General features: G+C 39.1%; 1 protein-coding gene across 3 annotated transcripts in view; it reads right to left on the minus strand.

Moving 5' to 3' along the window:
- The window catches only part of LOC137177344 (cilia- and flagella-associated protein 47-like), a 72,280-nt gene that overhangs the window by 42,891 nt on the left and 14,077 nt on the right, over nt 1–15,312 (minus strand). For all 3 annotated transcript variants that reach the window (XM_067583551.1, XM_067583550.1, XM_067583552.1), the window contains exons 21-34: nt 9,651–9,798; nt 9,287–9,366; nt 7,837–8,038; nt 7,563–7,651; nt 7,062–7,278; nt 5,384–5,591; nt 3,652–3,763; nt 3,101–3,228; nt 2,837–2,937; nt 2,500–2,622; nt 2,141–2,363; nt 1,929–2,000; nt 1,263–1,400; nt 190–271 (exon numbers count right to left, since the gene is read on the minus strand). In XM_067583551.1, coding sequence (XP_067439652.1) covers nt 190–271; nt 1,263–1,400; nt 1,929–2,000; nt 2,141–2,363; nt 2,500–2,622; nt 2,837–2,937; nt 3,101–3,228; nt 3,652–3,763; nt 5,384–5,591; nt 7,062–7,278; nt 7,563–7,651; nt 7,837–8,038; nt 9,287–9,366; nt 9,651–9,798 — 1,923 coding nt within the window. The remainder of the gene's footprint in view (nt 1–189; nt 272–1,262; nt 1,401–1,928; nt 2,001–2,140; nt 2,364–2,499; nt 2,623–2,836; nt 2,938–3,100; nt 3,229–3,651; nt 3,764–5,383; nt 5,592–7,061; nt 7,279–7,562; nt 7,652–7,836; nt 8,039–9,286; nt 9,367–9,650; nt 9,799–15,312) is intronic.

Consider the following 15,312-nt stretch of genomic DNA (forward strand, 5'->3'; position numbering starts at 1 on the left):
AATATATTGTTTGTATGATTGAAAGCTAGAGAGCCCAGGATGAGAGGGCCAGGATGAGACCAGGATGAGTTTTTCATTGATGTCAGTAAAGAGGGAACCCTAAAGCAATTATTGACAGCTCCACAAACAGATTTAGAGGACATGTTAATTTAATTGACTAGGACAAAATTGTTGAGTGTGCATGTATACCTGCAGGGAGCACCAGTGGTTGAACTCCTGCACTTCTAGCAAGTATTCTGGTCTGATGTGACACAAACAGGCTCCCTGCACCCTGAGCACAGAATTACAGTGGACAGAAAAACATAAGTAGTTGCTCAAAAAAATTCCAAAATGCCATTCAAAAATGGTATCACTGCTGGAGAACAGAGGTGAGTTAAAACGTTACAGCATTAAGGACAACGACATGTTCTCAGGTTACTAACAGGCTGCATCACTGATGGACTTTTAAATGTATTTTGCTGTTGAGGCCTAATGCAAGCGCGGGGGACGCATGCCCCCTTTTCTCAAAGTGAATTCCTTCGTACATTTTCTCATCAATTTCATTATTTATCACATTGCAAATCCAGTGCCTGTTTTATAAAGTCTAACTGTGCAAAAACTAAAATAACAAGACATTAAGTTGGGACTTTGTCCTGTATGTAAAATGTTTTGCTAAATATAGACAATTGCATCAATGCAGATGGCATGAATGAAAGGTAGGAAGACTGCAGGTCTGATTATTGTATAAAAAAAGTGCCCCCAGTGTTTCCTGAAGTGGTTTTATTTACTTTGTGTATAATGTGTTTAATTTCTCTCTGTGAATGTTTTCCTCGTGGTGCTGCAGCCAAACTTTAATCTGACAGCATTCAGTTCAGACTTGTGACATGTTGGAAGTGTTACAGACTTGTTACTTAAAGCCCGACCTAGTAAGAGAGCCGACATGATTTTTACTTAAAAGTTATTTATTCAGACACGAGACCACCATGTAAAATTACTGCCACATATACAGTACAATTTGCATGTCTGAAGACATCTTAAGTCAATCAGTGTCAGCAGCATTAAAGCAGTGTATTTATATGTGTAAGGTCTGTCAAGGATGTTTATTTACAGTCACTGCTGTAAAGTACCTAGGGGAGGTGCCTAAAAGTAGTTGGTCAAGGTCACTGAATGTATGAACCTGTGTCTGGAGTTACTCGGGCAATGAAATTGACATTTGTTAAAAAAACGGAACGCTCGCTAGTTATTCCTATATAAACTAAAGCACAGTTTATTACAAAGCTTACCTGAGAAAAGCAAGCATAGCTTCATGCTGTTGCAGCAGCTGATTAGTGCGTCGGTCTATATCACTGGAAAAGGTCTGACAGCGAGGAATACTGGGAATCTGTTTGCCAGTCAGGTGATGAAGCATGTCCACTACAGACCTAGACATAACAATATATAATTTACATGGCCAGATAGCTGAACATGTGCATCCAGACCAATGACCCGGCTGATATGAAATTAAATTCCACCAGAGCTTCAGTTAAAGTATCATCTGCTATTTTCCTTTACCAATTTGAACTAAATAAACAATAACAAATAGAAAACCTGGGGAGACTGCCCACTTAAACCCCACTTGCCATTTAAAAAACAGACAAACAAAACATTATTTGCACATGAGAGCCTCTGCTACTTTTTGAGGTCTGCATAAAATAGCAGTATTCAGCAGGCAGAACCTGCTTTTATGGTACATATTTTCAGTCTCATTCAGTTACCTAGTTTCATCATGGTTGTTGACTAGATTAAACATCCACTGTGCACATATTCTGTGTTACAGTGTTTGCTATGTCAGCCTTTCTTGTTTTGCAGCATAAAGATTACTCATTTGAGACTTGAGTGACAACACTGCTTGAGGATTGTAACTACAAAAACATTTCTATCTGCTCAAGATCCACCACACATATACATACCTGGAGTCTTTACTTTGACTGACACGATAAGTCCGTCCACTGTAATGATTTGTTTGAATTTTTGACACAACTCTGGAGGGAGAGACGAGGTAAACAGGGAAGGAGGTTGATTGACAAACAGATGTGAAGGATGGTAAAAGCAGGATGGATGACTACATTGAAATGCAAATGTGGCCCCTGAGCTAAATTATTAAGAAATCTTTTTTGTGTACCTTCTGAGCGTGTGTGGTACAGAGATAGGGTGTGGTCCACTCGGCCAGCCAAAGAGGCTAAACCACCTCTCCACAGCCAGTAAGACATTCTGGTGATATAGTCCTTCCTCTGAGTTGGCAGCAGGGAACTCTGGGACACCAAGATTGGTTGGGGTGTCTCTGTTAGAGGCATCTTCATCCATGCTGGCCTGACCGCTCACACTCTCACTGTCTGGAAAGGAGTCTAAAAAGGACAGAAAAGGACAGACTGTACATACAAACACACATCTGCTGAGACATACACATAATTTTAGATAAGCTTTAAAAGTTACACACAGACACATTAACACACTACACACGTATGCGGTACATTTTCTGACCTGAGGCTGAGTTCTTGTTTGTTGAGCTGTTGCGATCAAACAATGAGGAGGATGATGAAGTCTGGCCAGAGGCAGAACTTGGTGTGTGATAGCGCTGAAGGATTGCCTCAACAGCTGTGGCCCCTACATCACAGTCACACATAAACCAATCGGATGCAATGAGAAAAATACTAAATAAACAATGTTTACACAAGCTGCTTGGGATATGAAATTATTCATGTGGCAGGAATACTTTCAGACAGACAGATAGTGTCACTCCCATTCAATAACCGACTGATTTTATAGCTCCATATGTCTACATGGTTGCATGAATGTGCTTGTGTATATGATATACTACCGGTCTTGAGAACAATCTGTTGCTCAGAGCGATGAAGAGCCAAGTAGGGCCAGACAGTCAACAGACAGTTGTCAGCAACAGCACATAACTCAACCTTAAACCTGTCAGGGAAAAGGCAAAGTCAAAGAAAAAACTGAGTTGGTAGATTGATTCAACTTTTTTGAGGATGGTTAGTGAGCAGGATGAAGGAATAGAGTAAGCAGAGAGAAGAGAAAGAGATGTGAGGAGTGGTGTTATACTGTCTGTTATTGAATATCAGGTTACCTGTTGTGGAGGTGGTCAGTGAAGGTGATGGTTGTGCAGAGGGACAGAGGGACGGCAGAACAGAAAGACACATTGCAGATCAGAGAGGTCACACTGGCTCCGTGGTTCTGGATACCTACTGGATGTCTCTATGGTTGCAGACAGAGTAGAAAGACGGGATAGTTTCATAGATCATGAAGGTGCTTCTATTGAAGTGTCAGCCAGGAGAATCAGTTACATTTGTCATTTTAATGCAGTTTTTGTCATCTGACTACCAGATGCCATCAGACCTGGATGCACAAAATTGGGTTTTGCTCATACTGCTGCAGACCTTCATTCAATACCTGACTAGGGAGACATCAGCCTCATGTTGTGACTGGAATGTATATAGCCATGATGGTATCAGGACAGTGTTCACATATAAGCAGTGATATTAGATGAGAGAGAGGGAGTGTGGGAGAAAGTATTGCACAGATAAAGAGATATATACAGATATACAGCAACAGGAGATCTAGTTTTGGTCACATGACTTTTCCGTAATAGGGTAAACTGATCTGAGTGCAGGGCTGCACCTGGTCGTGAGCAGGGATGGTGTTACCCTCTGGAAAGATGACAGAGATTGGTTGTATCTTTGTCCCATCCTCCAGTTCCACCTCATCCACTTCAGCTGATACCTTGGTTCCACTGCAAAAGTGGAAAGAGACGGCGGATATGTGACAGACAGAAATGATAAAGCCAATTGACTGTCTGCTCCCTTGAACAGCGATTGTCAGTCATAGCTTAGCAACCATAGCTAGGCACGGCAGGCTTGTCAGTCTTTGGATTTCTCCTCATATTGAAGCAATGTGCATTGAACAGTAGTAAAAAAGATAAAGTGTAAAGGTTGTTGTTATTTTGTAGACTCTCCTTAATCAAAAAAACAAGGGCAAAATGTGGGAAATCGATTAAAAAGTTATGTTTATCTGCTACAACATAAGCTGCAATTATTAGCATGTCCAAATAACCAACTAAATAGCTAGCTACAGTCAACATTTCAGCTGACAAAATTGATGGTCACCTGCATTTGCACTCTGAAGTCAACGACCAATTGTTTCACATATTAATATTTTGAGTTGTAAATCTGCCACCAGTATCATTGTTGACTGCATGTGTGCTGTGCCAGAATGGAAAGCTTGATAGGTCAGAGTGAAGGCTTAGTTACTATGGTGTTCTCTTTGTGCCAACATCTCAGGTAGATACACACATCCAAGCTAGATTTGGACATGACGTGATAAATGATAGAATATCAACATGTGATACAATTGAAAGCTCCAGAAAAATTACTAAATGGACCAAAAGGTGAGATAGTTATTTCAAAACTCAAGTTTTAAGCCAACATAGATGAACCGACCGGGAAATATCACTGCATATATATTCTCTGTAATATATATTCTTCTAACTTTTTTCTGCTTGTTTCTGACCCTGGCCTTGGACTAGACTACACTTGGCAATTATTATTCTTGGGGCAATTGAACAGGTCATTAAGCTTTAGAAGTAGCAACAATGGCAGATGTAAGTGGACTATTTAATGTAAATTGTGAAGTGTTAATAGAAAGTGCTTGGTTTAATGGTACACCAATCTTTCTAAATGAAAGGACATGATGAAAACTTTTCATATGATAAAAGTACAATATTATTTACAGTAATACTTGTGATAACTGGATGCAATGTGTCCAACTGTATTGATATATACAACAGATATTATAGCATGTAAACGGTGCCCTAGATATGTTTCACTGAGGAGAAGAAAGATCTTTATGTATGCACTGTGTTCCTCAGTTCAGCTGTGGGAATATGGGTCAGAATTTGCTGCCAGTACTGTAATAGCGCTGCCAGATTGCTGTCCATTCTGAAATATGAACAACAATGTAAGCCACCTAGGAATGTGGATTAGCTTGTTGGCTAAGAATGTAAGCAAAATCCAACATTTGGTGCAGATCTGCCAGTTAATGAGTCCTGGCTTGATTGATAAAAATCCCCCTGAAATGAATAATGTGGTCGGTTTGTGTGTGTGCCTTTGTTTCCTCGACATTCATTTAGCTCCAATGGCTCAATGCAGCTGGTAAATTGCCACAAGCTAGGAAAATGTAAATACAATAAAGATCCATCATCGTTATTGCTCAGCCTAACAAAAAAGCTGACAACTACAACTGTGATATTACATCTGCCCCTGGGACATCATCTGCCACACCCTCTATCTCGATTTCAGTGTCTCTCTGGCCTGTGTGTGTGTGTGCGTGTGCGTGTGTGTGTGTATAAACTAACCTAGGATATCCTAAAACCAGCAGGGTGAGTGGGGCCATTGCATTGCTTTTCAGGGGTGCTGGGCTAAGTAGGATTTGAGGGGGGTGGATGGTGATATGGGACAGCTGGAGGGTAATGGTGATGGATAACTCCCGGTAGGGTTGATGTCCCTCCTCTCCCTCTCCCTCTCCCAGGTAAAGAGGGAGGGACAGACTGGTCACACGGCCCACTAGGAGAGAAAATGTTCAAACTGTGTTGAGCAAAGAAGTTGCATCTAATAAAGTTCACAGTAAGTGCATGCTAAAAGGATTTATAGTTGTGTGTTAAAGTCCAACTGAAATTAAATACAATTTTTCCCCTTCTGTAAATCACTTATCCTGTGTTCTCCTTTGAGAAAAAAAATCAGAAACCATAAGGGAGAAATTAATATTTCAAATTCTTTGGTTTCGTGATGGTGCGCCCTAGTTTTGCATTATTTCAATGAAATACTGGTCCATTACCCTTCTGCATAGCTAGAGTTCTTATTAGAGCTGCAGCACATTAAACAGCATGTTACCATACCTGCACTTTGTCTACTTTTTTATGGACCTTTTCATACACTGTGAACAATATACGCTCTATGGTGACAAGTTATCTTACACCATTCTTATAAAGAAAGACAACGGTAAAAAATACTGGATGAAATGGGATTGTTACTCTTAGGAAACACACAGATTAATATGTTTTCTTTATTTCTCCTTTTTGTTTTCAATACTAAGAGGCCACAGTGCCTAAATTCTATTGTAACAAACTGCACCTGTGCAATTGTCTGTGTTTAATTGATTATTCTAGTCCTCCTGTTCTTGTTCTGCCTCTCATGTTCACTAAATTTGAAATCATATAAAAAAAGGTTTTGAAAAAGAAAGAAAAAATCTCAAACCTGTCAGTGTTTTAACAGGTTGCCTATGTACTGATAAATCTTTTAGTCATTTAGCAGTGATTGTATCGTATGTTGGAAGTCAAAATTACAATGTAAACATTTTGACCCCACCCTTGTTAATGCTTCATACAAAGCAAAGCAGACAGATTACAAATACAATACAAAGTATCTACACTTTCACTCTATACATAGTACATGTGTACGGTGGGTATAGATGTTATTACTGTATATGGCATTTCAATCAGATTACATTTAAAAATTGTGTACAGGTCTGTTTTATGTCTTATGAGGCTATAGTCGTAAAGCATTCTTTCTAAATATTGTCCTGTTTCTGATGGCTCTCAGCTTGACAAGATTTAGTATTGTCTTAAGAGCCTGGGTCCCTGGGAGAAACATAATTCCTCATTTATGGTCCATCACTTAAGATTATTAAAGCCGCATGATTTAATGGTCTAAGCTACATGAGAAGATTCTTTAACTGAATATGATTCTAATTTAGAATGAATTTCATGTTTCACTTTGACTGAAAATAAATTCTGAGGGCTGTTACAATCTATTAAACTGTGACACACGCTGTTCATCATCCTGCTTTAATCCTGACATGTGTGTTGGACAAAGAGGTCAAGCAATATAAATGGTGATGGTGTGATCTAATCTGTGTAAGAGAAAAATCTGGTTTACAATGACATGACTGTGTATTTGTGCGAATGGGATAAGGCAGTGAGAGATAAAGTAATCCATCATAATGTTTTTGTGTGTGTGTTTCCAGTCATTTCTCACCTGTTGTGATAGCCTCAGGCCTGATGCTGACTGCCAAGCAGATGGACTGGCCAGGCCCCAGACTCCCTGATGATGGAGACACCATACATAGCCCCGCCTCTCGTCTGTCGCTTTTTGGTACTGCTGTGGCACTGGGGTCAAACCACCAGTACACACTCTCCCCGAGGACACCACGCCAACACACGTTCTCTTCACACACAGCTTTCAGCTCAACTGTCTGGGGACGGAAAGAGGAGAGGAGTGAGAGGCAGAAAAAGACATAAATGCCGAAAGAATGATAGAAACTAAATAAAAGAGTCATTTTATTTCTCAGAAAGTGATCAGAAGTTCAATAGGGGGGTACATATTACCAGACAACATCTCCTTGATGATATGAAAACAAGAAAGGAGGAATAGATGGAAGGAATCCAATAAGAGGAAAAGATGGAAAAAAGGAAGAATGTAAGGGAAAAAAAAGATGGCAATAGAAGAAGGCAATAAAATGACAAGCCTCAGCTTTACCTTTGTTGATACCTCAGTGTCAGACTGTGGGAAAGCTTTCAAATGGAACTGTAGGCTGGAGGGGGACATTTCCAGTGGGGCACACAGCACTAAAAACATTTCAAAAAGAGCAATAGAGAGAAAGACATTAGGATACCTGAACTTCGTGCTTAGTGTGAAATGTGTTCTACACATGAGTTCCAGCAGCAAAATGACGTTAATAGAATTTAAAATATAAATATCACTCACTAAAACACAAGCACACACACACATAACTCTGCATTAATGACCCCACCTGTGGCCTGTATGTGTTGTGACCGTTGCATTGCCATGGTGACGGAGTGGGGACAGAATGATTTGACAATGTGCTTCCTGCTGCCATCTAACAGTGAGGAGGAAGTGGAAGAGGAAGATGGAGAGGGGAAAGGAGAAGGAGAAGCAATGGGCCATCTCAGTCCGTTGATCATCAGCGGCAGGTCAAAGTCATAGCTGGCCACCTGCAGGAAGACATTTCCTTGATTACTTTTTGATTTCTTAATGTACAAACAAAAAGTTATATTCTAAGAGTTCTAAGATGAGAAAGGGAAAGATTTTCACTTCATGGACACTGAGGGCACTATTTTCATGGCAGCGCAATGCCAGGAACTCCAACAGTTTGGTATTTTCCTGACCTTGAAGCTCAGTTTACCAGTATTTTTGGTATTGCAAAGTGGGTTGTTGGTATTTTTCGAGGAAATTGGGTTGCACTGAGAATATACATCTTGGAACCAGGTCTGTTTCTGGAACAAAGTCCCTCCACTGTCAATGTGGTGATTTTATTCTCAAGAGCAAACTAAATACTTGGAGAAAATAAGAAGCAATAACGGAATAATGCTTAAAATGTAGATATTTCAATTAAGCAATCTCTAAACCGGTAGATGCTTTCAAATCATTTCAACATTCAATGTGGTTAAAGCAGGAATGTCTTTAAAGCTGTCTGCATTTATTTATAAATGAATAGGACTGACTCTTAAAGTATCTGTTGTCCACAGCTGCTTAAACCTCATGCTCCAGATGGTTTGTTACACAGAACCATCTGAGAAGTCGTCCTTGGCAACTGTTTGGAAAAGTACTTGGCAGGTGATTGGATGAACCATCTGTCTATCACTGTCTATCACCGTCTTACCTTGCAAAGCAGCTGGATTCGCGACATCACAAGATCACAAGATCACAAGATCACAAAATCACGCAAGAATCATCATAAGATGCTGATTGGTGGTTTGGACACAAGTGCATAAACTTGAAGCCTCTCGTAATCTTGTGATCTTGTAAATCCAGCTGCCTCGCATGGTAACAGCTGCTTTGGTACGAAAAGCTTCTCTTTCATTTCACTAAATCCCTGTAGCCATCTGAAGGCAGCAGTACAGATGTGTTCCTAAATCGATTTTAGATGAGTGCAGTGCCATTACACAGAGCCCTTCACTGGGTTTACTTTAATAATATCACCTGCAAATGACACCAGGCTGCTATAAAATAACCACACACACCTCTACACACATCAGTTAGAACTTGCTATTCTGTCTGTTTCAGTGAATTGTGTGATTACCGGGGATCAATAATTCAGATCCTTATGGCCTCCTTTCCAATTGGCATAGCACAAGTGATATTTCATGTTTCAAGATTAGCTGAGCTGTTTCAGAGTTATGAAACCAGTGATGTGACTAGCTGTATTTATTAAATGTATTAATTTATTAATAAAATCTCACCTGAGTGGGTGAGAAGACAAGGGAACAGTCCACTGTCTGGTGGCCCTGGACCTCCACAACACTCACACCTGGCTCCTTCTCTGTTTGTAAAAATGCACAGAAACAATCACAAAAACAAAACCACACACAAGCCATAACACAGTAAAAACACAAGACAAAATACTGTGTATCTCTGTTGTGTAAATACTTTTATTTCACATATTTTTCCTTATCTTTCATTCCAGCCCACACAAACACTAATAAAATAGTACATTCTGTGTTGCAAGAACAAATCTCTTGTATTAATAAGGACATATTACCCACCCAACAGCACATATCAACTCTGATCCTGTGTGAAATGCTACATGTGTGCGTGAATGCATACTTGGTAAGGGCTGAGGGGGCTGGAGAGAGAAGTCTGTGTATTCTGACAGGTCGAAGGTGACCTGGGCTGCAGCTGCCGAACAGTTTGTCAGAGAGAATGGTATAACTCTCCGAGAACCAGCATGGACCTCGTTGAATTGGAAATGGGACTAGGAAGGAGAAAGAGGGAGACATGAATAAAAGTGGATGAGAGAAATTTAGAAAATGTCAAAGGCAGATATCTAAAAGCCTGGGAAACTGCATGTATTATAAGGCCTGAAACAAGCTTTTTCAGTGTATGAGAGTGAATTAAATCAATGAATGCCATTCTGTTTGTCCTGACAAGGCATTTAATTATCCAATTATATGCCATTTCAGCCAAGTAAACAATATAAATATCAGACCCCAAAAGGTCAAATTGCTACCTTTCATTGCAATGTGACAGTTTTATCAAATAGTCAAACTGATTCAAAAATGGGTTGAAAAGTTGCTGTATTCCTTTTATCTATTAAGTTTGAGATAGGCAACTTATCTACAAATGCCATTCTTGAAGTTTCAGAGAGCAACTAAAGAATCACATCCTTCCAAGGAAATTTTGTTCTAGCACTTTCACTGTTAAAGCAACTAACAATGAAAGAAAAGGAATCATTTTCTGCTTTCAACAACTTGAGAAGTACAAAAGCAGATTATCCTTGACTCCATTTTTTCAAAGGTGCATCCCCTGCTGTTTCCAATGACACACACACACACACACACACTGACACACACACACATTCACACACACTTTGACACAAACTCTGATGTTTTTTCCTCCTCCTTACACCACTACTTTCTACTTTTCCCCTGTTTTTTGCTTTCTACATCTACTGAGCCATGGTCTTATCACCTCTGTGGAGATTAGTAAAGATGAAAACCATGGAAATGATTCAGGAGTCAATCTCAAACTAGAGTGCCCCAGGCGCCATCACCACAAATTAAAAACTGTATTAATCATCTGATTTCAGGGCATGTCCGTGTACAGTATGTTCTTAAATGCTGGAAGTGGGATTTCACAAGCAAGTGTTTTCAAAGTGAAACCCAACATGCAGGATGGATGGATGGATGTATGTATGAGCAAAGCTCTCAATGGGCTCTCAAAGGTGCTCTGCAAATACACAACCAAATCACAAAAAGTGTAAAAAGTGTAGAATTAACAATCCTATACAAAGCATAAATACAACACAATAACAAGACAAATGACTTACAAAATACAAAAAACACAAAGAAAAAGAATAAGTGTATTACACAGGGACGAAGCAGTTGCAATTAAGAAAAACAAGAGTTTATATAAAACATAATTCAACAGAATCTTAAAATGTTCTAGGGATAAAAACTTTTTATTTATTTAAGGGAGTCCTGAAGGTTATTCCACTTATGACGAGCATAGAAGGTGAATGTAGTTTCTGCCAGTTCTGTGTTCATATATGAGATATACAAGGTAATGCGTTCTTGTGAGCGGGTGCGGTATCCAATATTTCTAAGTCTTAAAAGTGATGATAAAAAAAGTGATGATTTTGTGTCAAAACCAATTGATCTAAGTCTATCCAAATGAAGAGTACTATGTTTCAAATGCTTTAGACAAATCAATGAACAGAGCAATACAACACTCCTTCTTATCCAGAGAACAGATTATATTATTTACCACCTTGCATGCTGCTGTCAAAGTGCTATGTCCAGGTCTGAAGCCAGACTGATGGGAGTTTAAAATACAATACACAGAAAGAAAGTGATTATTCAAGATTTTAGCTAAACAAAACAGTTTGTAGATTGGGTGGTAGTTATTTGGATCAGTAGTGTCACTGCCTTTATGCAGAGGCAGTAGATGTGCTGCTTTCCACACTTTAGGAATATTCCAAGATACAAGAGTTAGATTAAGAATATGTGTTAAGGGATGAGCTATAATAGGTGCAGCCAGTAATAAGAGTCTTGTATTCAAGAGGTCTACTTCAATAGCCTTTTTTGGGTCAATTGAGGCCAGGGCATCAAAAACCTCAACAGAGAACGGTCTAAGGGAAAATCATTTACCAAAGGGGGTATTGCTATTACATTTGTGCCCATCTTTGACTGAGATGAGTGTAGATAGATTTGGATTTTCAAACAGGTGACTAGAAGAAATAAAATGACTACTAATATCACAGATCTGTTCTTTTTTTGAGACATGGACACAATCTAGAGAAAAATGCATGGTTAGGGAGTTAGCATGACCATGATTTAGCGACTTAATTGTTTTCCAAAATTCTGGGGGTAGTGCAACTGTAGCATGATTAAAATAATAATTTTTAATCTTCAACCCAGCAGTGTTTTGTGTATTACTTCATATGTGTGTTTAGTGTTTTCAGACAATTTCCACAGCAACATTTAATGCTAGAAATTCAAAATCTTTTGGCAGAGAGAGAGAGAGCACAACAAATAGAAAGAAGAGTTTCTCACAAAAATAACAACCCCTCCCTCCTTGTGGTTCGGTCCACCCTTATATGTATTGTAACCATCAAGTGCAATGACATCAGTCATTGACCTCTAAGGTGCCCCTACAGTATGATAAAATGCCCTCTAAGGTGCCCCCACAGTATGATAAAGTGCCCTCTAAGGCGCCCCCACAGTATGATAAAGTGCCCTCCAAGGTGCCCCCACAGTATGATAAAGTGCCCTCTAAGGTGCCCCCACAGTATGATAAAGTGCCCTCCAAGGTGTCACAACAGTATGATAAAATGCCCTCTAAGGCGCCCCCACAGTATGATAAAATGCCCTCTAAGGCGCCCCCACAGTATGATAAAGTGCCCTCCAAGGTGCCCCCACAGTATGATAAAGTGCCCTCCAAGGTGTCACAACAGTATGATAAAATGCCCTCTAAGGCGCCCCCACAGTATGATAAAATGCCCTCTAAGGTGCCCCCACAGTATGATAAAGTGCCCTCTAAGGCGCCCCCACAGTATGATAAAATGCCCTCTCAAGCACCCCCACAGTATGATAAAGTGTCCTCCAAGCTGTCCCAACAGTATGTTAACCTTTACCGCTCCCCGAGGACACCGGTGTTTGAGGGTGACATTACTGTCGTTCAGAGCCTGTAGCGAGCTGTGTTTCAAAACTACAGTGAAGATACTTGTATCATATGAAATTAGACCACCTAATGCATCCACTGGTACCAACCATGTCATGGCTTGTCGGGTAGGGGGATAAATGACGCTTTTTTTAAAGGAGCACCTTGACCTCTCACTTCAAGATATCTGAATGAAAATGGGTTCTATGTTACCTACAAGTCCCCCCTTTACAGACATGCTCACTTTATGCTAATCCCATGCAGTTTGCGGCAAAAAACATGCATTTTTTTGCATGCAGTATAAATGTGTTATTTTCACCTATTCTAAAAATGGTGTATTTGAATATCTCTGCTTACTGGAGTCCCTAAACAGTCTTGGAATTGCATAAATTCGGTATCAGTGGAAAGCTGAGACTCTTGTGGATTCAATGAGTCCAATTGTATTCATGTGTGATGATGTTTCTACCATTTGCTTTGATTAAAGGGTTACATCATCATTAAAGTAAATCCTTTTTAATACAGAGGTGTTGTTTTCGTTGCATTGAGTCACCATATAAATTGTTGTTCTCTGCAGATGGGGGCCCATTGAATATATCAGGTGCGCTTTACATTTTTTCGCCCCTGCCCCCTCTACTGGTCTTATGACTTTCCAAATATTTAACATTTACCTGCTTTATCTTTTGATTTTGATTTAGGATTGTGTACTAGCATTCCAAGAGAAATTGCATGGATAAATAGGTATAATGCCTGTATTGAATGTGATTTATTAATGTATGAAAAGACTATTAATTGGAAGAGTATGGCACAATATTTAATTTTGTACAGTAACAATCACCAACTATTACAGTATAAAATGTTTCATAAATATTAATTATAAATTTGGAGATGCTGAGAGTTGATGATTCCAAGTTTAATATTTGTGATCAAAAATATATTTGAACTTACACTACATACATGTTTTTTTTAAATGTGCCCCTATGTTCATTATATTTGGTGTTAAATAGCCAACACTTAATTATCAGATGTTATAGGTTTCTAAAGCCATGTCTACCAAGCATTGTCAGGCCTGGATTTAAGTCATTTTTAGGGCAAGGCCACTATGGCCTTTGATAAATACAAATTTATTGGGGCATTGCGGCCAAAATGTAGGGCACCAAGGCCAAAACCAATGGTACAATAACAATAAGCGATAATTACATTGTATAAAGACAAAACAGCATACAATCAATTAGGAGTCAGTGTATTGAAAAACAGTACTGAGTTTATTAAAACTGTAGACTAAATGTTTGACTTTTCACAAAATGCTGTCTGATTGGTTTTTTTTTAAAAATGTGAACAATTCATTATATTAATTGTTACTGTTATAATTTAATGATAAAATAAAGTCTATAAATGGGCTAAAGGCCTAAACGCACTGGAAGCAATAATTGACACACGTCATCTGACGCGCATCAATTATTACGTCAATTAGATGTCAATTGGATGTAATGAATGAATGAAGAGGAGAAATGCAGAGGAGGAAAATTAAACTGAAACTAAGAGCGTCTGTGTCCACAGTAAATCATTTGTTGACTGTTTGATGGTTATTTATTTGTGCGTTAAAACGTGACTGCTGTGAAATAATCAGAATATAACGTTTTACTTCTTTCATTCAGAGGTTTTGTTCTCACTACCGCTTGCTCTCCTTGCTCGACCACTGCCGCGCTGTCTCTCTCTCTTGCTCGCTGGTGCTCAGCTGACTTGCGCTATTTCTCTCTTTTTCGGCTGCAGAGAAAACAGTTTTGGTTGCTGGGTCCTCATTAGACGCTCCAAAAATTGAAACAAGGTCGGAGTAGGTGCATCAAGGCAGTTTGACGCGCGTCATGACGCTTCTAGTGCGTGTTCGGCCATTAAAAACAATAGGTGTACTTCAAAACGCACGTGTCAGATGCTTCCAGTGCATTTAGGCCTTGAGGGTGATAAAAATTCATCTGAACAAGTTTCAACACCCGTGCAACTATTAGTATTTGAGTATGAGATCATAGGTGCAGTCACAAAAATGACTTAAAACACTTTTTTACACATTAAACATTAAACACACTGATGAGAAACTTGTCAACAATAACGAGTCACTCCTTAATCTGTAAACATAACAAAAGAAGGTCCTTTTCCTTGACTGCAACTGAGAAAGTCCATACTGAAAGATGGAAAATCAGAAATGCTGATTGCATCTATAAATGCTGATACACAGCTGCTGATTTATTTAAATCCTAAATATATATGTAAAATGTATAGAGATAAAAATGTGGACTGTTTCTGTACAGATAGTCAAGTTTCTTTGAATTATAAAGGGGCAAGTTGGAACCATGTGGATGGATGAATTGTATGCTTTTTACCCCATTTCTTTCTTTTCTTCACCTTTCCTCTATTTTTTTCTTCTTAAGTATATTTTCTTCTCATCGATCTATGTCGATCAATTGAATAAATTCACACTTTTCATTCTGTGTGAAAGGTGTGAAACGCTAATAAAAAGTTGGTCACAAAAAAGAATACTTGAGGTGGCAAACACTATCAAAAACAGTACTCCACAGACTTAGCATTGCACTCCCATAACACTTGGACTTATGAG

This window comes from Thunnus thynnus, chromosome 24, assembly GCF_963924715.1.
Source record: "Thunnus thynnus chromosome 24, fThuThy2.1, whole genome shotgun sequence".
Lineage (NCBI taxonomy): Eukaryota > Metazoa > Chordata > Actinopteri > Scombriformes > Scombridae > Thunnus > Thunnus thynnus.